This window comes from Esox lucius, chromosome 23, assembly GCF_011004845.1.
Source record: "Esox lucius isolate fEsoLuc1 chromosome 23, fEsoLuc1.pri, whole genome shotgun sequence".
NCBI classification, from domain to species: domain Eukaryota; kingdom Metazoa; phylum Chordata; class Actinopteri; order Esociformes; family Esocidae; genus Esox; species Esox lucius.
The window spans coordinates 21487486-21513002 of record NC_047591.1 but is presented as its reverse complement, the minus strand read 5'-3'; the positions used below and the strand labels follow the sequence as shown (position 1 = coordinate 21513002).

General features: G+C 41.8%; 2 protein-coding genes across 4 annotated transcripts in view; both read left to right on the top strand.

The window, feature by feature from the left end:
* Positions 1-4059: 4059 nt before the first annotated feature.
* Positions 4060-14954, top strand: sptlc1 (serine palmitoyltransferase, long chain base subunit 1). 2 transcript variants are annotated; one of them, XM_010887492.5, is made up of 15 exons: positions 4064-4238; positions 5691-5798; positions 5912-6006; positions 7822-7915; positions 8088-8160; positions 8384-8516; positions 8618-8747; positions 9048-9137; positions 9492-9599; positions 9868-9963; positions 10476-10572; positions 11435-11489; positions 12690-12807; positions 13012-13085; positions 13560-14954. In XM_010887492.5, exons 1-15 carry the CDS (start codon positions 4185-4187, stop codon positions 13651-13653), a joined length of 1419 nt encoding a protein of 472 aa, XP_010885794.1. In that variant the 5' UTR covers positions 4064-4184; the 3' UTR covers positions 13654-14954. The 2 variants fall into 2 exon arrangements, 1 of the variants encoding a protein (XP_010885794.1); XR_828724.5 differs by lacking the exons at positions 13012-13085; positions 13560-14954 and adding an exon at positions 11214-11328 and having other exon boundaries at positions 4060-4238; positions 12690-12711.
* A 365-nt stretch (positions 14955-15319) lies between these two features.
* Positions 15320-25517, top strand: part of ror2 (receptor tyrosine kinase-like orphan receptor 2) — a 66933-nt gene continuing 56735 nt past the window's right edge. For both annotated transcript variants that reach the window (XM_010887494.5, XM_010887493.5), the window contains exon 1: positions 15320-15711. In XM_010887494.5, the coding sequence (XP_010885796.3) occupies positions 15627-15711 (85 nt within the window). In that variant the 5' untranslated portion in view covers positions 15320-15626. The remainder of the gene's footprint in view (positions 15712-25517) is intronic.

Sequence of the window (25517 nt, the reverse complement as noted above, 5' to 3'; positions counted from 1 at the left end):
TATAGCACAACAGACTGCATAAAAATATCTTCCTGTTATGTGTTAATCATTTTGTCTGACAGCGCTCACTCTCCTTGTGTTTCTGAGATCTCAGGTAGCCTAATTGACAGGTGCTGCCCTCTGCTGCAGTCATATCCACTCATGCATTATTGAGGGGTCATGCAGTGCCTTTCCACCTATGCATTCACACTATCAGATTTATTTTGCTGATATTGGCAGCAGCAACATTAATGTGTTTTGTTGTAGCCTACTTTACTTTATATAGTTATTCAATAGTTATAATCTTGTGCTCTTGTGTAAAATAAGTAGCCTAACTTTCAATTGTATTCCTAGGGCTCAATTTTGGATGGACCTGTTTGGAGACCTGAGAGACTCTGGACACTTTAATGGCAGCCATGAACTTAAGGACTTATTGAGATTCTGCTTCAGTAATGTTCTGCAAAAAGACCTGGATGAGAGCACAGACCTCTGGAATAAGCACAGGATTACACTCTCCAGACATCCATCATGTCCTGGGGGAACTAGACGAACTCTATCTCTTACCTCTCATATCAACTGACAATGACTTGACTATATCCATTCTCACAAAAATATGTAATGTGTATTAAAGCATAAATTGCACCACACATATTATTGGAAATACATTTGGATTTGAAGTCATGTTTTCCCTTTATGGTAAATTATTGTGTCACTATGCAGGTTTGGTTCAAAGGACTGGATACGTTTCCAGAGTCAAGGCAAACTCTTCATTGATGCAGTGATCCAGACATCCAGGAATATCTTCAACAGACTGTTGAGCGAAATGGATTACAGCAGCCACAAAAGTGGGAGTCAGCCTCAGAACTTTATGTCACCTTGAAAGAAATAGCTGGCCTATAAATATGGTCTACTGCAGCCCACTCTTAAAGGCCAGATGTTAAAGGAAAACATTCTCAAATGTGGCTTAGCTGTTTGAGTATCATGTTTGGCAAGTGGAGTTCAGTATATGCAGTGTCATATCAGAGTGGAGACATACATTAAACTCAAATGTAACTCTCAAACTATATTTGTTTATTTTCGGATTCACCATCGAGTTAACTGTGTGTCAATTGTAGGTCTGAACAACCAAAGAAACGTGGTTCTTTTCAAGAGGTATTGTTAACAAGCTTGTTTGCAAGCACAACATGTTATACACTGTTTCAAATGTGAAACTACATACATTTTAGCTGAGTACAATTTTACTGTTACTTGTAATGTGACCTGTACTTAAAAAAATGTCTGTGATTTTTCATTGAACAAAGTAATGAACAGAAATAATACACATTAAAATACTTAGAACTGAGCATGCACTCTTATGCTTTATAAACTACAGATTTAAGACTGGGCAAAATCCAGACTTGGCACAGCATTAAATGCACCCAAAGCCTGGAGAATTCTGTAAGCAAAACTCCATGTTTGTCTAAAAGACACTGTAGGTCTCAAGGAAAAGGAGCTTTAGGGCATTTGCACAGGTGTTTGACATAGGGAATGGCGAATTTGGTAAGAACTCGATGCATGGTAGTGGTGTTATTCCAGCAGGTGGAAGTGATGCGAGCCCTGTAGCAAACAGCAGGACATCCTCTAGGGACACAGCAGTCGCTTTTTCTGAAAAGGAAAAGTCAACATTGTTTTAGTATCTTTATCATCTAACAACTAAATTATACATCCTGAGAGGGTCAAGCCAAAGGGTTTCAGCTTATCGTATCCATCTACATGCCAAATGTAGTTTGGACCCATGGAGTGATATGTACGCCTCACAAACCTCCGGCTTGTTCTCGCATCCGTTCTTTGTGGATTTAGTTGCTTCAGCAGTCTCATCACTGTGTGTCGTTTAATACGTAGCTTGTGTTTTTGCTGTACTTGCCACATAGTCCGATAGCGGAATAGTTGCCCTGGTCCATGCAGCTCTGTAAGGATGGCACGTCTCACCTCATCCAGTTGTGAATAGTTGTTCCTTCTGTACAACCCGTGCGTATAATCATCCTGATGTTGTGATTGGTTGACAACATATCAACTACCACGTCGTATGTATGCCCTGCATCAAAATAATTCATTATAATAGCGAAAGTATCTTCGGGAGTACTCATGTTTTGAAAATAGGCGCTTTTCCGTGTTTTTCACCCCTCCTTCCTGTTAAAAGACAGGCGGTCCTTCTGTCCAATCAGGAGGTTCCGTTCCGTCCTCTGCTAGATAGGCCCTACCTTTTCCGTTAGAAGTTAATGTCGTTGTGTTTTCCTATTTGGCGTTGTTTTCCTATTTGGCGTTGTGTTTTGAAGTGTTTTCGTATTTGTTGTTGTGTTTTGCACTTCAGGGCCACCATAGGTGGTATTTGTTATTGAACTGAACCAGGGACACTAAAATCGGTTACCACATGCCGCGCCCAGTTCACGTTACGTCTTTGGTGATGCTAGTAGTTTGATGCCACAGATGGCTATCGTGTTAGATGTGGATACTTTAAGTGGTAGGTTAGGTGAATACATGTGAGAGGTAATGTTAACTTAATATGAAAATATGTAGCAGGTTATGAGAGTGAGGTTAAGCTTGGGAAAAGGTTCAGAGTTATTGTGAGGGTTAACAACTGTGGTCGGACGCGACCACTAGAGTGAGTTTCGACCAACTTCGAAACAATCGTGCGGCACTATTGACTGGTTGATCGTTAATCCAGTCCCCAGTACATATCAGTTCTGTTTGGTACGCACGTCTTTTTTGTACTGGAATTAAGTTGTTTTGAATGGAAAATGTGTTATCAGTAACTATAATTTCCTATGAAAAGTAATGACCATGCTTTTAAAAACTAGCATGCTCAAAACAGTAATAGTTGCCTACAACAATTCAAGGTTACCGTGTATTTTAAACCGTCTGCTATAATAACTCATTATAATTGCTCACTGGGGAAGAAACTCTCTTGGGTGCAGTCTGTTGTAGGCTACTCCTGGAAACAAACTACAAGATCCACCCCAAGAGCCATAGCTATGACAGTTTGATTTTAAGGAAACGGGGAAGCTTGCAAATATATCCTGCCTTGAGGTTTTTAATCACATGTTGGAAACATCTGTTTTTGATCGAAAATTGTACATCTTATATCTGGTCTCAATCAAGCTCAGTCACAATAAACAAGCATGCAGGCAAAAAAGTAATGTGTCATCACTATTTTCTTAAGCCAAGGCTTTTGTTTAAACATGTCATTACCATTTGTCAAAGACTTCTGTAAACATGGCTTTAATCAACTTCCCATACAATTAAGATAGTTGCTCCTGCTTCACGTTAGTTCCACTTGTGTTCAGTTTAGTGCAATTCCAAAACTATTCCCCCTGATTTTTCATAAGAGCAAGCCAATGAGTGTATAGTATACATGGATTTAAAAGTTACATGGTGTCATATGCTCTTTTGCTAAGGGACTCGGAACAGAGGAAACATGCTTAGGGGGCAGGATGTTTTGTGTCTTGATCAACATGCACTCCCCGCCTGCACTGCATTGGCTGAAAGAGGGTCTTCAGAGCGATGTTGAGACCGGGGAGATGTTGCCGGCACACCTCCTTTCATGACCCGGGGTCAGGCAGGACAGATGGCCAGGTCGATGACCCTTTCTGTGGACCAGACAATACATTGCCGTCATCCCTACTCCGGGCAGACATGTCCCAAACCAGACGGAGATTGAGGAGTTAAGGATGGACTCCACGATTGTGGCCTAAAATCCGATCAGGATTGACTGTCCTCTCCATCTGCTGCAAGTTGTTCAGCCGCTTGAGTGTGTTTTTGGTGAATGCTGATGACCTCCCACCTGATGTTGTGGGAGATAATGGTCTCTAGGAATTGGAATGATTAATATTTTCTGTTTTTCCAACATTTCTTCAGGAAAATGTATTGCTTATTTTGGAAAATAATATTAGATTTGAGCAGTGGTTCCCAACTCCGGTCTACGCACAGTATCCTGGAATAGCATTAACAGTTCAACTGAATGAGAACCTGCTTATTAGTTGACCACTTGAATCAGGTGTATTTGTCTTGGGGCTACAATAAAAACATTTTTACGGTTGGGGGTACTCGAGGACCGAAGTTACGGTAGAGTCTGGTTTCCAGCTGTTACTTCTACTACACTCTCGCTAGAGGGCGCGAGCATATTCATTTATCGATGATGACGTTGACCATGTGATCACGTAACCAAGATGGCGTCGGGGCAACAGTGGGTGTTAGTAGAGATGGTACAAGCACTCTACGAGGTAATTTATTTGTATTTAAAGGCTTTTGGTTTGAAGTTGTGTATGTATTCTGTTCCGCTACTTAACAAAACATAGTCTCTTATGTTGTTTGGATTTTAATCCCTGTAAAAAGAGATTAACGATAAACTCCCTGTAGTTCAGGAAGTGTTGTACATATTTTCAGACATGATTGACAGAACATTTTAGCAAATAGCCTTTCGTTTCAGGAGTGCTCACCGAATTGGCCAACCGCAGTGAAACTCCTGCAAAGGCGTTTCTTGAAATGAATAGGAAGTGAGCTGTGAAGATATAACACAAAGCACGAACTTCCTTTACATACGGTTTCCATTACCTTCGTTGCGAAACCCCCATAATAAATGTTTCTTTTAACTGATCCATCTCGAGAACGTACCTTGACAGTTTTTATGAAAAGTTTGTTCCAATTTCATTGATCATTAGAGAACTTGAGGTTTGAGTGTTGAGATTTTATCATGACAGTTTAGTCTTGGTGATGAAGACCCCTAATTTTAGCTAAATAATGACATTAAAAGTGTGTTACAGACGTTCGTACCTAACAGGTATTATTGGAACATGTTAGCTACAATTCGGTAGATCACCTTTTGGTAGTTATTTTTAGTAGGCTACACAAAAAATATATACTTTTTCATGGTTTGAGGGAAAGGGAGGGTGAAGATTAGACCAGGGATGTCAAAGACCCCAGGTGTCCGTAAAGATATTGAAGGGAGTTCTCGGCCAGATCTCTCCAATATATTTGTTTAGACAAAAAATGTAAAAAATATATTTTATGTTTGGCTAACAACCCTTGAAGATGGAAGAACCAAACAAAAATGACTGTTTGAATCATGTCAGTATTACTGTGAAAAGTGGTTTGTATATTGATACAAAGTTAATGTTATTTGGAAGGGAGCGAAAGGGGAAAACAAGTCTAAATATTCAACAACAACAAAAATATGTAAAATTGAGTTCAGTGTAAAACCAAAGTATTCAGTGATTTTTTTTTTAATGCAGGTAAGCAGAGTGATTTGGTGGGTGGGTATGAAATAGTATGAACATGTATGCTCACTCACTACAGTAAGTCGCTTTGGATAGGAGCATCTGCTAAATGACTTAGCAGTCCCTGGTTTGAGTTATGGCCTGGGTGGAAGTCCCAGGGCAAGAAAAGGTTTTAAAACCTCTATTAAATACTGTTATCATTCTGGGGTTGATAAGCATGATTACCATTTTCCGGTGAGAGCTAGTTGTCTTCTAGCAGCAATGAACTGAGGCAGCAGTTGAACCCAGTAGGGTCAAGATCTGGAAATGTCACAGCTGCTACAGTAAAACCAAGTATTTTGCCTGGGAGTAATATCTTTTGTGACTATGGTGTTTAAAACCAACATTGTTGCGTTTCAACACCGGCAGTTGGGAAAAGTGAGTGCGATGGACCTAGAATGTGCCAATTTCTCCCCTCAGGCGCCTGCTTACCATCTCATCCTGGAGGGCATCCTCATCTTATGGATCGTCAGACTCCTGTTTTCAAAGACCTATAAACTACAGGAGCGTTCTGACCTCACAGAAAAGGTGAAGGAAGATTGTTTACCATACCTGGGGCTGCGTGAGGTTCTGCATGGCAATTCTCTATGAAACCTGCTCCTGGCACAAGGTCTTACTTCTGTCATGTTTGTCTGTAACAGGAAAAAGAGGACTTGATTGAAGAATGGCAACCAGAGCCCCTTGTCCCTCCTGTTTCCAAAGACCATCCCTCCATGAATTATGACATTGTCTCTGGGTAAGCGTAATTCCTTGGCTATTTTGAAGTGCAATGAAAGATCACCCATGTACTGTAACGTCTTTTTAAGTTTTCTACCAGATGTTTAGCTTTGCTTTGAACTTCCCGACAATATTGAAATTTGTACCCTGGTCATATTCAATCAGACACACCATAGAAAACATTTTGTAACAGAGTTTTTTTTTTTTTAACAGTTCTGTTTTCTTTCTACTAAACATTACCTCAGCACTATCTTTCTACAACCTTGTTTTCAAAAAAGTTGGGATGCTGCGTAAAATGCAAATAAAACCAGAATGCAATGATGTGCACATATACATATATTTCATTGAAAATAGTACAACGACCACATATCAAATTTTGGAACTGAGAAATGTTATTGTTTTTGGAAAAATGCATGCCCAATTTGAATTTGATGCCAGCAACATGTTTCAAAAAAGTTGGGACAGAGGCATTTTTACCACTGCGTTGCATCACTTCTGTTTTAACAATACTCTGTATTGGAACTGGGTGGGCCCATTGCGGTGCTTTTGAAGGTGAAATGTTTTCTCATTCTTGCTTGATATAGGATTTCCGCTGCTTAATAGTTCGGGGTCTCCTTTTTCGTATTTTCCATTTCATAATGCGCCAAATGTCTTCAATGGGTGACAGGAATGCAGGCAGGTCAGTTTAGCACCGGACTCTTTTACTACAGAGCCATGCTGTTGTAATACGTGCAGAATGGTTTGGTATTGTCTTGCTTAAATAAGCAAGGCCTTCTCTGAAAAAGACGTCTGGGCGGTAGCATATGTTGCTCCCAAACCTGTAAATATTGTTCAGCATTAACAGTGTCTTCACAGATGTGCAAGTCACCCATGCCATGTGCAGTAACGCACCCCCATACCATCACAGATGCTGGCTTTTGAACTGTGTGCTGATAACAAGCTGGCTCGTCCCTCTCCCCTTTAGCCCACATTTTGATTTGTTAGACAGTTTTGCACTCAGTTCTTCTTAACTTAGCTTGAGATGGCACCGGGGTTTCTGGATCTTGTTTCTATATGGTTTCTTCTTTGTATGGTAGAGTTTAAACTTGTATTGGTGGATGCAGCAACATACTCTATTCACAGAAAATGGTTTTCGGAAGTATTCATGAGCTCATGCAGTGATTTCCACAACAGAATCAGGTTTTTTAATGCAGTCATCCAATATTGGTCTCTGTCCCTTGCGTACAGACATTTTCCGGATTCTCTGAATCTTTTAACGATATTATGAGTTTTGGGGATTATAATGAGATCCCCAAACTCTTTGCAAATTTACATTCAGTAACATTATTCTTAAATTGTTGCACTATTTGCCTTTGCTGTCTTTCACAGAGTGGTGAACTCTTCCCCATCCTCACTTCTGACAGACCCATCCAGAGATTAAAAGATCTCTGTAATGATCTTTTAATACCCAATCATGTTACTGACCTGTTGCCAATTGATTTAATTAGTTGTGTTATATTCTACCAGATTTAGTTTTTTAGCATTACACTTATACAGTTTTTTGTTGCCTCTGTCCCAACTTTTTTTTAAATGTTGCTGACATCAAATTCAAGGTGGGTGTATATATTTTTCAAGAAACAATAACTGTTCTCAGTTTCAACATTTGATATGTTGTCTTTGTACTATTTTCTATTGAATATATGGTTTAAATGATTTGCACATCGTTGCATTCTGTTTTTATTTACATTTTACACAGTGTCCCAACTTTTTGTATCTCTCCTGTCTCAAAGACTGCATTTGTATATATTGTAAACCTTTTTTTGTTTTCAGCTAATGGCATTGTTTTATTTTACAGGCCACCAAGCCACAACATTGTTGTGAATGGGAAACAGTGCATAAACTTTGCTTCTTTTAACTTCTTGGGTCTCCTTGACAATGAGCGAGTAAAGGTTGGTACTATCTTGAGAATAAGCAGACATTTTTATTTTATTATCTAAACCATTAGCCATTCTGATGCAATTCATTTTTCTCTAAATATTGGCAGGGTGCAATTCTACATACTCACATTTCTAGTTTTGTGTATAAAAAATCAGTAATTTAATTATCATCCTTCTCTGACAGCAAAAGGCTTTGGCTTCTCTCAAGAAATATGGTGTCGGTACCTGTGGCCCAAGAGGTTTCTATGGAACATTTGGTGAGTCACCAAGACACATGCTCCGATTTTAACCGCAGCCCGGCTCTCCTCTTTTTGAGAACTTCCAGACAGATACAAGATGTCCCCCATTTCTCAAATGGGGAGAAACTGCCGCAAAATGTTGACCCGAGGCATGTCGGTCTGTACATCTGTGTCCGTTTTTTGTTGCAGTGGCCTCCTACCTAGCTGAAGTTTTGATTTTATTTATGGTGAACAATTTCAGATGTCCACTTGGAGTTAGAGGATCGTTTGGCGAAATTCATGAGAACCGAGGAGGCCATCATCTACTCCTATGGATTTGCCACTATAGCGAGCGCAATACCTGCCTACTCCAAGAGAGGTGACATAGTGTTTGTGTAAGTGTTCTCTCCCTTTTCTTTAAACAAGCTACATAGTCCCGCTTGAATTAAGGCTCCAAAAAGCATTTTTCAATTATTTTCATTTATTATGTTTTTAGGGACGAAGCGGCATGTTTCTCCATACAAAAGGGTCTCCAAGCCTCACGCAGTTTCATCAAGTACTTTAAACACAACGATATGGAGGATCTGGAGAGGCTGCTCAAAGAGCAGGAGATTGAGGATCAGAAGGTTGGTGTGATCAGGCCTGATGCCATATTGTGTCAATGCTGACGACGGACCTACATTTTGGAAGGAAGTAGGAAGGTGGAAGACCCCTTTGGCTCGGTGGTCCAAGGACACTCTCATAGCACTCGCCTCACCTCTGTTAGTGTAGGTTAAAGCCTGGTGGGTGACGAGAGGCTGGGAGGGCCTGTGGGTAATGCGCATTGAGTGACATTTGGGAGGCAACTTGTGTGTGTATGTGTGGAATGCATAAATTTTTTTGTGTCGGCATCATCCAGCTCATCCCTCTCCTCTCCTCCGCTGTAGAATCCTCGGAAGGCCCGAGTGACCAGGAGGTTCGTGGTGGTGGAGGGACTGTATATAAACACTGCAGATGTCTGTCCCCTTCCGGCCCTGGTGAGGCGCCCAGTGACGCTATTACTGATGGTTGACTATGTGACAAGGACTGTCAAGTTCAGCCGACCAGTTGTTCCATGGGTGTTGTCATGGGTGTTGTCATGGGTGTTGTCATGGGTGTTGTCATGGGTGTTGTCATGGGTGTTGTGTGTGATATTTCATGACGATGTTGCTCATTTAAGACGTGTTATATAAAGAATAAAAATCTTACGTTTTATCGAAAAGTCTATCGTAGCACCGATATATATTAATGAGCGCCTCTTTTTACTTTGGGAATATGGGCCAGGTTTTTTGCTAGCTATAACAGAGTAGAGCTGACGAACTCCTCCATCTCACATTTCTATCGGCTGCCAGGTGAAGTTGAAGTACAAGTACAAGGTCCGCATCTTCCTGGAAGAGAGCATGTCATTCGGGGTGCTGGGAGAGCATGGCCGCGGGGTCACTGAACATTTTGGGGTCAACGTGAGTAGAACCCCACACCCTGCCAACCCTCTTATTGCGTAGTTAGAAGGATCATGTTAATTAATTCACAAATATCAAGGGAATGGCCTGATGGCTTTCTCACAGTTTATTTCGCTCACCTGGTTCGTATACTCAGTTCTAAAAAAAAATATCTGTATTTGGTTTCACAGGACCTGGACATTTCTGTTTGCCAATGTGATTTGTGCATATTTACATCGGCCACATCCCTCACTGAACCTCCGTCTGGTTTCCTGTTTGTCGTTTTCAGATTGACGATATCGACCTTATTAGTGCCAACATGGAGAATGCGGTGGCGTCCATAGGTGGCTTCTGCTGTGGAAGGTCATTTGTCATTGACCATCAGGTATTGATTATCAGCTTTTTACAATTTGCACTGAAGGGCCCCTGTGTGAACTGGTTTTGATCCCCTCACTGTATCTTGCATGCAAACACACAAACAAGCTCAGGCCAAGCATGCAACATTTAAGTGATCACTAGAATTTATTTTTTTCAGCTCTGCTTTGATCGATGGAAAACTTGTTTATGCTTGTATACAATGTGTGCGCTGTATATTCATGTTACGTCCTTACGATGACTTCAGCTCTCCTTGTTGGAACATTTAACCTTTCTATATTAACTCTTTTCATGAAGTCGTCGTAATTTAGACAAAGAACTCATGCACAATGTTTTGAAGCCGTTCTGCTGTCTTTGGCCACAGTTCCCTCCGAAAGTATTTCAGACCCCTTCGCTGATCTTTGACGACGCCGGAATACTGACAAAGCCAAAACATGTTGTGTTTTTTAAAGATTTGTGCCAATTTACTGAACGTGATCAACTGAAATGCCCCTGACCCCTGGTGTGTTTTGTGCTCCTCAGCGTCTGTCGGGTCAAGGATACTGTTTCTCTGCTTCCCTTCCTCCCATGCTGGCTGCCGCTGCCATTGAGGCCCTGAACATCATGGAGGAAGACCCAGGTGCACACACACACATCCTTTAACACATCCTCATTCACACACACATCCTTTAACACATCCTCATTCACACACACATCCTTTAACACATCCTCATTCACACACACATCCTTTAACACATCCTCATTCACACACACATCCTTTAACACATCCTCATTCACACACACATCCTTTAACAGGGAGTCTTCCTCATTCACACACACATCCTTTAACACATCCTCATTCACGTCACATCCTGTGCTGCCAATTATCCTCATCGCCCCGATTTTATAATTGGAATCTGGATTTTGTCATTTTCATACGCGTTTGTGTTATCGATTTACTTTGGACGTTCTTCGACTGTCCTAGATTTCATTGAAACGCCGTGGGTTTCTGACCCCGTTCACGGCTGTCCACAACCTGGACATCATTTGCCGTAAAGGACGTGTCTCAGGAGGGCCGGTGGATGTGCTAACAAGGACGATTTGGCTGGGAACAAACACAAAAATAATAGGCTAATTAAGTGTGGGTTGGGTTTAGATGTCAAGGATGGGATTTAGGTCGGGTCTTGAGGAAAGGGGAGTTTGAATGGGAATACAAAGTCTTCGTAAGTGGAGTAAAACGAGCGTGTGTGTGTGTGTGTGTGTGTGTGTGTGTGAGCTCAGTGTGCTTATGTGCACACTCGTGCAGTCAAGCGTGTCTCAGAGTGTTTTAGTGCACTGTGGAGCAGACCCCAGTTTCACTCCCTGTTGAAAAGCCGGCCGCCACGCGCCGGCCAAGGTAAACCAATTACTCTACGCCAGCAGGAGCTTGGCCCGCCTGGCGCTTCAGTCGGAGAAAGGAAAATACCCTGGTCACTGAACGGTTCCCTCCTTTTGTGTTGTAGACATTTTCTCTGTCCTGAGGGAGAAGTGTGAACAGGTCCACAAAGCACTGCAAGGGTAAGTTCAGTCTGTTAAGGTTCACATTTTGGGATTCAGTTGTTGTCGTTTACAACATCTATGTGCAAGGCCTGGGGGTATTTCAGGCTTGATAGAAGCAAACGTGTTGTTTATTTTGGCAACAGGCCTTGGGGGAACACTGAGTGTCTGGATGCAGCCTTTAGCCGTGTATATATACCACACACCCCTCCAGTGCCTTTTGGTGTTATAACCGGTTATCAACACTGTATCAACAGTTATAATAAAGGTTTTTGTCATACCTGTAGAACAGTTGGTTTCTTTCACCTTGTCGGCTCAGGAATCTGATGCAATGACCGTTCGGTCCGAAGTTCTAACAGCAAGGTTACCTTGGTGCCGCTACGCTGTCTCATATAGCAACGCTTCCAGCCAATCAGGAATCAAACCAACTGGCATATAATACACAATAAAAAAAAACTGTTTGCCTAGCCTCTGTGTGGGATCCCATGGTTTTCCATGTGCGTTGAGCTGAAGACAAAGCTATAACAGCAGCCTCTTGCGTACCTTGAAGTTTCCCGTGAAGAATTCTGTCTGTGAAAATGTTGAGATTCCATAGTGTCTGCTTAGCGTCTCTTCCCCTCATCTGGAAATGGGATATATCATAAGAGAGCTCCTCCTAGTTCAGGGATCAAGTCTTGTTTCCAGGTCCAGCCTGCTTACATTGGCTGTTGCTCTTCTGTGGGGACTCGGTTGTATATCAGAGCACAGAATCGGTTACGTTTCAAAGGGATGGAATAAGAAGTTAATATATGACACCATATACTGGGAGGTTAACAAAGGACACCGTGTGATTACACCATACAGAGCACCTCCTTTCCTTGTAAATAGCTTTCCAAAACTGAAAACTGCGGCGGTGCGACTTGGGAATTGTGTTTAGAGTTATGATCACAGGGTTGCTGAGAGTTCCCAGAAGTCTATAGGGAGAGCCTTTCAAACTCCATATATGATGGATATTATGAATTTAGTGTTGGCTTCTCAGGGGACTTGAAGACTCCCAAACAGTATTTCTTTCAATGTTGTGAGAATTTGTTTTAGATGCTGAAGGATCCCTAAAGGGACCATTCAGCATTTCAAATTGTTACTGCGTGATTTGGTGAAAATGTTTTCCACTACAGACCCCTTGATTCTCTTGTGAATTCTCTGTTTGGGGCGAATTTCCCGTTGACGTAATCGCTTTCGCAGAACTCCCGGTATGAAGGTATTAGGAGAGTCGTACGCCCCTGCCCTTCATCTGCAACTGGAGAGCAGCTCTGGATCCAGAGAAACTGATGTGAGGATGCTTCGCCGGATCGTAGATTACGTAAGAGATCCACATTTGTATGAAATATTTAGAACAGTAGTTTCTTAATAAGCAACGTTTTTATTTCAAAGGTTTGCATGTGGATGGAGCTATCCATGGATACCATTTATACTGTGAGACGAGTAAAGTTGTCGGTACTTGGATCTGAACTGAACATGTGTGGGGTTTATTTTTTAATGGTTATCGTGTTCTTTTTTTGGCAAGTGTCTGGAGAAACAGATCGCACTCACGCTAGCTCGGTACTTGGACAAAGAGGAACGGTTTCTCCCTCCGCCTTCGTAAGTGAAAAAAATCATTTGATGACGTCATTATCGTTCACCTAATTTATCTACTGGAAGTTGTCGTTGAAAGACGTCTAATGTCGTTGAAAAGCGCTAGCAGTGTTAGTTTTAAATGGCTTAGCATCGGTACAGTTCAACTGTTGGTTATTTTAGCTCAGAGCTATTCCACTCTCACCTCAGGGACCCACAGACTTTTCACAATTTTGTTGTACCACTCAGCAGACGCGACTGATTCACTAATGAGGGACTTGATGTTTAACTGACAAGTCTAATCAGATGGGCTTGCTCTGGAGTACATCAAATACATGGAACAGCTGGGGGGGTCACCTAGAAGAAGGTTAAATATCTCTGCGCTGGCTATATAAATAATCTAACCAAATGGGACAATCGACTTAAAAGAAACCAGCTATTGTAGGACGACATTAACCATGCCATTACTGTGTATGTTTTGACGGCCCACTATCTCTGCAGGATCCGAGTGGTGGTTACCGTCGAGCAGACAAAAGAGGACATTGACAGAGCTGCGTCCTGTATCAGAGAAGCAGCTCTGTCTATCCTCAAATGATCCCAGGCTGTTAACAAACCAGACCCGGAATTCTCAGTTCTCAGAGTTGGCCGTCATTCCCGGGATTCACAGAGGGGGCCTGTCGGTGGCGTTGATCGAGACGAAGGTCAGGGGCGGTCCATCTATGCACGTCCACGTGCACGTGCTTCCATCCACAAACTCAAGGAGCCTACGAGGTGAAAGGCGGACAAGACCTTTCCATAGTGGGGCTTGTTGTTTAACCATGTCATCCTTCTCGCAGCTACTTGTTTCTTTAACTTTGACCATATTGTTATGTTTCCCCCTTTTCATTGCGACTAGTTGCAGTACACTTTCACCTTCTCACCAGGAAATTCATGTAAAACGTGGGACTCGTCGTCATCCATTCGGGAGTGTTTGCTACGTTTGCCTAGTTTTTTAGCAATTAACCATCTGCCCTGGATGTTGCAAGTCTTATCTAATCAACAATAAATATTTAAAACCAAGAAAGATTTATAATTTAAGTAAAATGTTTTGATACTGTAATGTGATACTTTTCTTTGTTTTTCATGTATTGCCAGAAATGGAAGTACCTTTTTTCCATTTTACTTTTATGACTTTCAGTCTTTTGACCAAAGGTTAGATTGTATTTCCAAAAGGAAAGGTTTTATATTATTGCACTGTTTTGTTGTATAAAATGCCACAATTTATGTTTGGTTCACTTATATATAGAAGTATAGAAATTAATACTTTATAGATATTAATACTTTATTCCACATGGTCATTGATTTTAAACCTTGCAATATTTTTATCTCATGACATCAACTGACCCACTTGGCATGGATTTGTCTCCTTGCCATGGCCCCATGACAGTATTTATCATTGGGGATTTAAAATAAATATATTTTTAAACATACTACATTTGTTTGTTACTCACCTTCAGTAACTTACCTCCGTTTTTAAGTTTCACAGTTGTTCGTAAATATATTTTTTCTGTTCAATCCCATTAATGATTGTTGTGTAGCAGTTGACATTTGAATGCACACACTGCAATATGTCATTTTACGTAAATTGATATTTTTTGTAACCTGCTGATTTAAAACCAATATGAATATATTTGCACTGTTGTAAATGCGCATCCACCTCATTCACGTTGAGTTGTTGATCGAGACGGTGAGGTGGAACTACTAAACAAGCGTCACATTTTTGTACCAGAGACATATTCGATGGTTCATTTACAGAAACACCCAATATATGCAGTATATTTTGTGCCTTTGTGTTGCTGCTAACTGCTATGAATTTTAATGATTTAAAATTAAATAAATTGGGAAATGGGTCACTTGTTTTTTGTTTTTTTGTGTTTTATTCTGAAAGGAAATCGTCCTAGTTACTCTTAGAGTGTTTGAACAACTTAATGTTTAGGCTACTCTTACCTCTGTGGTCACAAAGTATGGCTGTGTGATACAGTAAATGTCGAAACACTGAAGGCTGTTCACTGCGTTTGTTTACATGCTTTTAAGTGCTGCAAAATAATCCTGTCAAAGAATGTTGTATTGCACACAACGCGGAAAAATGTTGCGCAACGTACACATTTCGCCTGTAGATGGCGCTTTACCCACAACACAAACCACATACCGTCCACAGCTGCATCTCTCCACGTGAAAGAGTACCATACTACGTCAAGCAGATTTTTTTTTAACGAGGATACCTCGGCCAACAGTTGGGAAGGATAGTGAGTGCCTCGACGCTGTACCTCTGAAAGCACGGAATGAAATTTGCTTTAATATTGAAGAGAAACCCCCGTAAACAGGAGTTTCATTTATTGCACACCTGAGTTTTTATTCACTTCAGTGGTGAACAAATACATCTTTTTTTTTCTGGATTTCTGAGTGGTTTCCTCAGCAGAAATCCAAGCTACCAAGACAACAACTTAGATACCTGTACGGCATTGGGTTTCGGATGAGACTTTCCTAGGTCAAGTTTCATAAAATTGCTCGAGTCCACTTTGTGGAACCATGGCAAGGATAAATAGTGGTGTTTTCAGCAAGCTTTTCAAAATTCTTCTGGCAATTGTCTTGGCTCCAAGTTTGAGATGCTCAGGTAAGTGCCGTACAATTTACAGTTATTTTCTACTTCGTGTTTTACTTCTTGAGATTGAGTATAAATGGACATTGAAGTTTTCTTTTAATTTTTTTATTCAGCAATTGTTGGCATGTTTTCACATTAGCTATTGTGACTTTATTATCCGTGTGGTGGCAGGGATCATACGTTGTTTGAAAGAACTCAATGTACTTCTTCAGTGGTTTATTTTTCCAACGATTCCTGTCAGAAGTTTTTTGTCTTTTGGACGGTATCCGACCCAGGCTAGTTTAAAATGCTTACCATCCAGAAAGTTCTTAACGGGGCAAGGGAAGGCGTCTTACCAATCTAATAGCCCCTATTATATATTGGTTAGTTTAAAATGCGCTGAATGGACACATGATGATGATCTGAAATATTGTACTAAGGAGTGGGCGATGTTTAGTATTATTACACTGAATGTATCCATCTTTTGAAATCCATTATACATCACTTAAAAATGCATGGAGTTCCAGGCGAGGCAACTGGTGGTGAAACTGAGGTGTTGATCAGATGCCTATTGGGAAGCGATCTCTTGTCTTTGTCAGCCTTGCTAATTAATTTAGGTCCCTATGGGGGGTGACAGATGTTGGGATTTCCTGTTTTCAGCTTGGACACCAGATCCTGACATTTGGTATCAGGTCAAGGGGGTGATTTAGGACCATCTCCAGGTCCCCTCAAAGGCTCTTGCAATAACATATAAGTAACAGAAATGACTACCTTATTAGTTGAATTAAATGGGTCCATAAATGGGAGGGGGAGCTTTAGGCCTTTTGGACTGAAAGGAAAAAACGTTATGCAACTCCTCAGGAATTACCATCCAATTGCAGTGGATTTTCTGAACAGCAAATCAAGCTGGACGTTTTCTCTCTTTCCACTTTTGCTGGTCAGCTTTGTAACATTTCAGCGACATAGGCTTCGGGTCTGTCCTCCTGCAGTGGTTTTATTTATTTTTTAGATGGCTGGCGCGACACTCCTAGGGTCTGGGTATAAATAGAATATAAGGGCCTGTTGTTGAGGAAGGGGCCTGGCCACAGCTTTGCCTGGGGGGGGGGGGGGTTGCGTGTTCTGAGGGCGGGGGTGGTAAAGGGGTGTGTGTGTGTGAAAGGGGCACAGGCGGGGGTTATCCACAGGAGACTCACCTCTTTCGCTTCCCACTCACATCACATCAAAAGGTGTTGGGGGGTTACTCAGGCTGACCGTTGACATGGTAATTGTGTCACTTGCTAATAACCAGCTTCTGAGCCTACATGACTGTTGTCTTGGGGGGGTGGGGGTGGGGGGGGGGGGTCGAACAAAGAAGCGTTCCTCTGAAGGATGGTTTTTATTTTATTTTGTGACAATGGGAATATGTGGAGTCCACCATTCAGGCCCGAGTCGACGTCTTTACCCTTTAACTGGAACCATTATGCATAGAAATTGTTTTGAATGCACCTTTTTTTATTTTACTCTTTTATTTTTTTGGGAAGACATTTAAATATGGGTGGCCTCCCTGTATGTTAAAGCCGTTGGTATGCCAACTCCGTGGTGACTGTTTATTGGCTTCCATGAAACATCCTTTTCGTACAACTTAATTTTTTGTCACAAGCGAACCCGTAACGTACATTTTCCAGCGCGCCCACCCGCACCCCATGCTCAGCCCTAATGCACTAAGAAACGTGAAACAATAACAGCAGGTCAAAATGACTGATGTTGAGTCCTTCTCTGCATAGCGTAAACCAACCGTGCTTGGCGTTGCAACAAGGTCCCTTCTAATTCAATGATCAAATTAGATTAGAGGCATAATAAACACATCTGTCATGGTAGGCTGGAAAGTAATGCCAACCAATAGCTTTGCTACGAAACAACTGGCGTTGCCATTAGCAAAAGTAAGGAGAACGGCAGAATTATCTTTGCTTTCTTGGTGGTGGTTCCAGAGTTTCCGGAATTCACATTTTTATAACTGTTGGTACTGAGATTTCTACTTGTCTGCAGGATTTGCTACCACTCACTTGAGTCCTTGTAAAGAAAGATGGGTCCCCTTGAGAACAAAGGTTGTTTTCAGCCTAGCAGGTCAGGTTTACATTTCGGGTTAGTGCTAAATTTGAGGTTACTTTGAGGGTTAGTCATTGGGGCTGGATTATGTTTTGGCACAGGTTTTTTAGGTTAGGGTTATGGTTAGGTTTGGGGTTAGGATTAGGGTAACGGGATACGAAACATGTATTCCAGATTTTCTTGTCCACACAGGGATATTAAAAACAATGTGCGTGCAGAATGTGATTCGGGTCCTTGGAAGATTTCCGGGGTGAAGTGGCATCCAAAGCAATGGCCTTCTATTTCTCCACCCCATCATCAACCCCCCCCCCCAAACACTAACCTTCACCCCCCCCCACCCACCCCTGCAGCTGAGCTGTGAAGTGAGGCGAGAGGGAGTGGGACAGGACATGGTCGAGGAGTTAGCCAGAGTTCAGCCAGCTAATCTAGTGTTAACCTGGGCTGCAAATGGAAATCTTCAAAGCTGGCCCCAACCCCTGGCCCCCTCCTCTCTCAACAGCAGGGCAGTTTGATTCCCACTATTCACTTTCAACTCAATGATATTTCTGCCATTTTAATAGCGTAATAATGAACTAGCGCATCCAATTTTGGCGTGCTTACATTTCTTTGTACTCTAGTACATTACGATTTGACATTATTTCAGGCCTTCCGTGGGCTTGGCAGTTTTTGTAGTTAGCAATCTGGCTGTGGAAATTTATATATGTCAACACGTGGCTGTGTTTTATATCAAGTGCCCTCATTCCCATGGGGAATAGTTCTGTGCCAGTGTTCTGAGAGACCAGTAATTGTCTCTTTGTTTCCGTAATTACTAGCTGATGACAACTGAAGAGTTAGCTGAAACTGATATGAGATGGCTGGATTCCCTCTGATGTAGAAAACCCTCACCCCCTCTTGATGAGAGGAGGATAATAAGCCTACACTGATCTGAAAATGAGTCCAATTTATTCGCCCGGGGACGTCTGCAATATTGAGATGTGATGTTTTGGTCTGGCCGATGAGTTGTCACACAAAACCCGTCCAGATGTGTATGAACGACGGTCGGCAAAGTCTATAAAGAAGAACAACCCGGTGTCAGAAAACGAGGCACATATTAATGAGTATCAATAATCAGAAATATGGAAACCTCCGGAACAGCCAAGTACGGACCATCCGCTGACCAGAGCCTCTATTCGGAGTGTGGGTGTAGTAGCGCTGGTCTAGGACCCCCTAAGCCTTTCTGATCATAACGAATAACATTACAGGGGGACGGGGGAGCCTGGATCAGCACTCAGCAAGGGAGGGACGCCTTTTTTGAATACGGACCCAGATGAGGCATCCAAGGCACATGAATTACCCCGTTAAAAGCCACGCTGGTTCAGTGAGGCCTGACTCCTCTCGGGCATACCTGACGTTATGAGGGAAGAGAAATCCAGGGGCCTTGGCTGGAAATTGGATCTCGGCATCACAGAATAATCTGACACATGTGGAGTGTGCTGGGAGATGCCGGGATGGGGAGGGTTGAGCGAGGGGGGGGGAGAAAAGGACAGTGAAAATGGGAGGACTTGAGTGTAAATCCTGTGGTTGGAATGGACATCTGTTGTTGGGGATGGAGGTGGGTTCCCGACTAGCCTGGCTTCTAGTCAATATGGCCAATAGGAAAATGAATGATTTCTGACCTCGTCTGTGGCCCCAACCCTGAAACTCGGCGGCACTTTTCCACAAGAAGGCAAACTGGTCTGTCATGTTTTTAATCTGAAGTCGTTTTCCGTGCCCTCTGCATAATTCTTGTATTCAAAGACGTTTTCAGTTGAACGCGGGCTCTATTTGTCAGTCGTTTTCTTGTCACCAAATGTAACATTCTGCTCAAGCCGCTCATTTTACTTGGTGTGATTGACAGCCATTACCCTGTGTGCCAAACTTGTTCGTGACTTTTTGAGAGTTTTCCAAGCCGTGTTGATGGATGACTAATGTCGGTGGAATTTGTGCTGACTCTCAAACGTATGATTTCCTCTGGCAGTTTGGAGGGCTCTAATTCATCCACACACCGCATTAAAACCACACAGTGACATTTTCCTCTGGCCACCCAAAGCACAACTTTGGAATACAGTTCCTCAGAGCTGTGGTCACAGAGGAGAAAGTACTCCAAAGAAAGGCTTGACTGAAATCAATAGCAGCTCTACTGTATCGTATTCTTCCCTTTATTTCGTATTGTAACGTTGGGGGGAAAAAACTAAAAAGTGCATGTTTAGCGAGACCATTCCATGTTTTTTGCTGCTGTGTACGGCCAGTCAAATTAAGGTCCTACACGATCTCCATCATCGGTCAACTGAGGGCATCCATGTGGCAGAGGATCAAAAGAATCAGATTCAGTCTTATTTTTTAGTTTGTTGACTTTCAACAATATTTGTTGAGTTGTTGAATGTCAAGTGCTACACTGTTGACATTCCAAATGTTTATTATTCTTTTTTTCAGCCACGCTAGCTGTGAAAGCTGTCGGTTGTCTTGCGTTTCAGATCGCGGGCGATACACGAGTAACAGCCGCCGTGTTTTCAGCTAAAGCTGATCTGGTCTGAACAAATGGAGTCAGCGCGTTTTTGAAGTCTCGTTTTACCTCACAAATTGGATAGCTTTTTTGGGCAGAGTACATACCATGGAAATATGCAGCTCAATGTGTAATTCCTTCCTTGCTGAGGGGGGGCATTGTTGTTGCTAAATACTTGATATGTTGTCTGTCTGGGCTGTGCACAAAGCTGCCTATTTTGTAGTAGCTAATGATATCATAGACTGTTCAAACAATGCACCAGTAACATAGTGGCCTTAATAGCATTTCAGAACCTAATAACTAGTTATTACAGGCTATTGTGAAATGGTAGAACTGGAACTGTGAACAACACGTAATGTTCTATCTTTAGCTTGGTGGAGTGAATGCATTCAGGCAGCGAGTCTTGTAGGGATGAAGTGGTAGTTCCATCGGCAGGAACAATAGTATTTGCCAGGGTGTATTTCATAATGGATCTATGTGATATGTCAGGGGCCTACTCGTGTTATGACCATAATCATTCATTTGTAAAAGGAAAAGCAGAATTTAAGATCAGCTCTTAAAGTTAGCTTAGTTCAAGAAAGCTAAAAACCACACCAGTGATTATGGCGAGGAATGGGTCAAAGTCCATTCAAACTTAAGATGAACACAGAGATTTCTGGGGAAATGGGATATTAATGCGGTTCCCTTCTGTTGGAAAATTGGATCTCTCCTCTGTCCCTGGTGCAACACTAACGTGAAGGTAATTTAAAATGTTTGGAGAGCAATTTTCCCATCCTCAATCTGGAACTTTGCATGGAGCATAGAAAGAAAAACAAATCCAAATTGAATGTTCTTAAATCGTTGTTAAATTCTGCTTTGCTGGTACCGGCTTTTTTAAAAAATGCATCATATTTCCTTGGTAGAAAACCGTAAACCAAGGGCATGTAAAAAAAGTTGTTGCTATAGCACCAAATACTCTGGGTGGTGTCTCTTGTTTGTATGTAATTTCAATATCAATGAGTATTATTTGCAATGTTTCTCTTATAACTTCTACGTGATGTGTTTTTCTTGTATCTTTCAGTCTGATTTACTCATGTTTTGTATAAAACAACAACTGAATCTAAATCTCAACTCATTTACCTACAAAGGCTACAGAGCACATAGTAGCACAGTGAATATTAAGTTGAATTTAACCTGAGGATCTGTTGTTGAACCTAGCTTCTATTCAATGGAAAAACTATATCCAGTGAATGGGGGGTTGGCAGGGGTGGGGGTGGGCTTATGCCATTAAAGATTTTGGCTTAGTTCAGTAAACTGCAGGGGTGTTCATTTTCTGTCTGGGACATTCATTGACGTCGTCGATTGGGATAAATTATGTTCGCTACATGTAAAACGAAGCTGTGCATATTTACCCATAATGTGAACACATCCAACTAATTGCCTTTGGTGCTACAGTGAAGGAGAACCACTCCTGCTGGGGACCATAAGGAAATCAGCAGTACCTCTCCTTAACTACAGTTTAGGGTGTTTTGTGGAGGAAATTGCTCATTCCATAGCTGGTATACTTTTAATGATGTTAGAAGTTACTGTATTTCTTAAAATACACTGCCTTCAAGGTGCTTAATCCGAAGGTCTAGAGGGTTGTTATTGCTTCTAGGTTTGTCTGTCTGTCTGTCTTTTACACACACACACACACACACACACACACACACACACACACACACACACACACACACAAACACAAACTGTCTAAGTCTGATTGTGAATGGGAGGTGTTATTTTGATAATAACGTGTAGAAAGAGGGTCAAAGCCAGAGATAAAGGAAAAGGGTGCGAGTGTACAAGGGTGCGAGTGTAGCTTGTCAAGAAAAGATAACAGAGAGCAAGTTGGCAAGGTAAATGACTTCAGATTTAACCAGGGATGAAGTGGGAGCTAATTCTCCAAGGTAATTTCCTAGAGGTTCTTCAAAGGACAAGAAGCCCAGACTTGTTTATGATCAGTGTTACTCTGCACTAAAGAGGGGGGCAAAGCTACAGTTTCGGGTTTCGGGATTTTCTCCCTGGCTACTGCTGGACATACCGAACCACCGAGACTCAGCCTGGATCAGTCTGTTCTTCCAAACTGGATGACCGAGTGAGGAGGGGTAGGGGAGAGCCTACCACAATGCAGTAGTTACTAGAACTTTTCTCCACCTGACGTTTTTTTTTAATGTTACTGGGGATATCTTAGGTGGTAATTTCTGTGCTCTTTTTACATGTAGGTATATTTCTTAACGTTAAATCGCACGTGTGATCATGCATTTCTGTGTTCTGGAACCTGAGTATTCAGGAAACAGTTCAGAACCACACACACACACATATAAAACAGGAGAAAACGTACCCCAGATTCTGTACAACAAGGGGGAAACATGTACAAATTGTCTTTGGCAAACGTTCAAGTGACCTGAACGCACCTATGACAGGAGTTTTCTCAGGCTGCATTACATCCACGCCTATCTGGCTTGAGAGCGGCTGGTACGAATGTGTGCCATACATCCAGCTTTCATATAAATTACCTCAGGGGTGTTTAAAAGCCCCATACGTTATCACTCGTTCCAGTAGTGGATTGGGCTATGGAGCGGAGCCAAGGCTGTAGCTAGTGGGGTAATGAAGGTGTGGTGAGCGTTGGCTTCCATTATCGTCCATCACATACCTGACCCACTCCGTCTAAAGAGGCTTCACCATCCTCTCTCCTCGGCACCAGGTGTTCCCAAGAGCCTGGCATTTCATCGACTGGTTCTCCAGGTCTGTAATAAACATGAAAGCCAATGCATGGGGAAGGACACTAAGAATGCAGGAATGTAATAAAAGAAAAAGTGAGGCGATAACTGCAGAAAGAAGATAGGGATGGATTCTTTTAGGTCCAAACTTGCTGTTAGGAATTTCCCAGATTCATCCAGCTGTGTTTGGCTCAGATCTGATTAAGATGTTTGGAAGATGTTTTTTTTTTTTTTGCACGCTCATAGTCTTCAGTAGAGTTTAAACACTTTTATTTAGACAGGCTGTATAGACAGGCCTGTTCTTTCTTGAATTTCATCAGATACATTTTGAGAATCAACGCATGGGGCAAAGAGAGGGTGTTGAGCCTGTGATCAGTGTTGGCCTTGTGAAATGTTGAAACCGTGCCAAGCAGCCAGACTCGTTGACATGGCTTCATTTTTTTTGACAGTGTTTATGAAATACTGTAGCGCCGTTTGATAAATTGATCTGTTCCCCTGTTTACTTTTTAGTATTTATTTTACCACTTTCCTTTCTTGGGTGTGTTTTGACTATTTTCCTGAAATTTGGTATCATAGGGTATTATGGGTTTTCATCATCAATGGTACATAAAGAGAATGTGAACATAATCAGACTGATTTATCTAAGCTTTGTTCAAGAGTTGATTGAACCTATTATCAGGCATGGGTTCCATTCTAGATATCTTTCAATCAGGACACTAGCTGAAATATCCTTGTAATGTTTCATTTTTATAAATGTATTTTGGTGAAACGAATCAGAGCAGCTTTGTTGGGTCATTGCATTTGCTCTGACATCTGGACTTACCAGAAGTGAGGACTTTGTGATAACATTTTAAAGTAATTGTCTTTAATTATTTTCTCTTCTCATATGGAAAGGTGTTCCTGTTGTAATTGTAATAATTTAATAATGTACAGAATAATTAATGTCTGGTTAATGTCTGTTTAGATTTCAGGCTGTTTAGGCCCATAATAAACCATTAGGCCACGTTCTCCAATCTGTTCCTAATCTACCTCATAAACAGTCACAGGACGTTGTCTCATGTTTGATAGTGCATACTTCCCCAACTGTGTAACCTTGTTTAAAGTCAGCCGCCTGTTCTATTTATTTATTTATTTTTTTATGTATATTTTCCTCTTTTGCCCGGAGCTGTAGTCTTGGCTTCCTCCCTTAACTTAATTAAAACAAATGGGCCTGGTTCCAAACATGTGTAACTTTCCACTGCCTCCTTTTGGATCTCTACAGTACAAAGAAGCTTAGTGACAAAAATGGTGTTGACTGAACTGAGCAATGAACCAGGAGGAGGCTGCAACATTTGTCAACAAGGGACGGCCATTTCAGACCGTGTGTAGCCTTAACTCTAGCACACACACAGGCATCTATAAAGCGGTCAATCATCTGCCTCAAACAAGAACATTTAATTCTCCTTCCAAGATGATCGACCATATCCAATTTTTTCCCTGGGTGTCGTTTCTTTCTGTTCACCGATTTAGCTAAAAACAGTCTCCCTTGAACGTGTGGAAATGATGTGAAGTGGAGGGTTAACAATCCCCTTGGATAACGTCTCTCCCTTCCCACGCAGATACTTCGTTAATCATAATTTGATGAGGGAGGCCTGGAAGGGAAATGTTTGAGAAATGTGCCCCTATAGCAATGTTGCTTTAATTTTTCCAAAGCTTTATGCATTTTGAAAGAATCCCTGCTGCATTATTTATTCACAAGCGGTAAGATGTTCTCAAAGTTATGTCTTCATACTCCCTCCAAATGTCAAGATAAAGAAAACAGACAAATTAAACGGCATGTTGGCTAATCAAGAGGGTTTGTGTCTAAATCAAATGCAATGCTTCTTTGACAGTCGAGGGCAGGTCACCGTAAACTTGGTTTAGTACTACACCAACTTCTCTGAGCCAATAAAATTCAAATGCAGCATGCCATGAGGAGATAGTCCCTCTTCACAGCTTTCATTCCTTGTCTCATTTATTATCTTTGACTCAGGACTCCAAATGGCCAAAGCTTCAAAGGGAAGCGCCTCCATTTTACGAGACGGGCAGTGTTGTTTTAACCCAGCCACTGGGATGAAGTTACCTTGCACAAGCTACCCTGACAATCAGGGGAAGCTCTTCTGCTGGTGGCGGGAGATAGCATCTCAAACCAGCAATATAGGGAAGAGTATTATAGATGTGCGATAACATTTAGTTGCAAGTAAGAATAAAAGAAGAAGCAGCTAGTGAAACACAGCCACTGTTGCTTCATGGCCGTTTATGGCAAGTTTATCACTGAGATTTCACCCAACGTCAGAATTCGGCACACCGATTGTTGAGTTCTCATTCACAATATTTTAAGGTTTTCCGAAACGAGGCAGATATTAAACTTGTGCAGTCAGCACTGATGCATCCTCCTGTGTGTCAGGCACTTGTCCAGTCACCGAAGGTCACCAGTTACAGATTATTACAATTTGCTGCCTATTAAGACGTTGAGA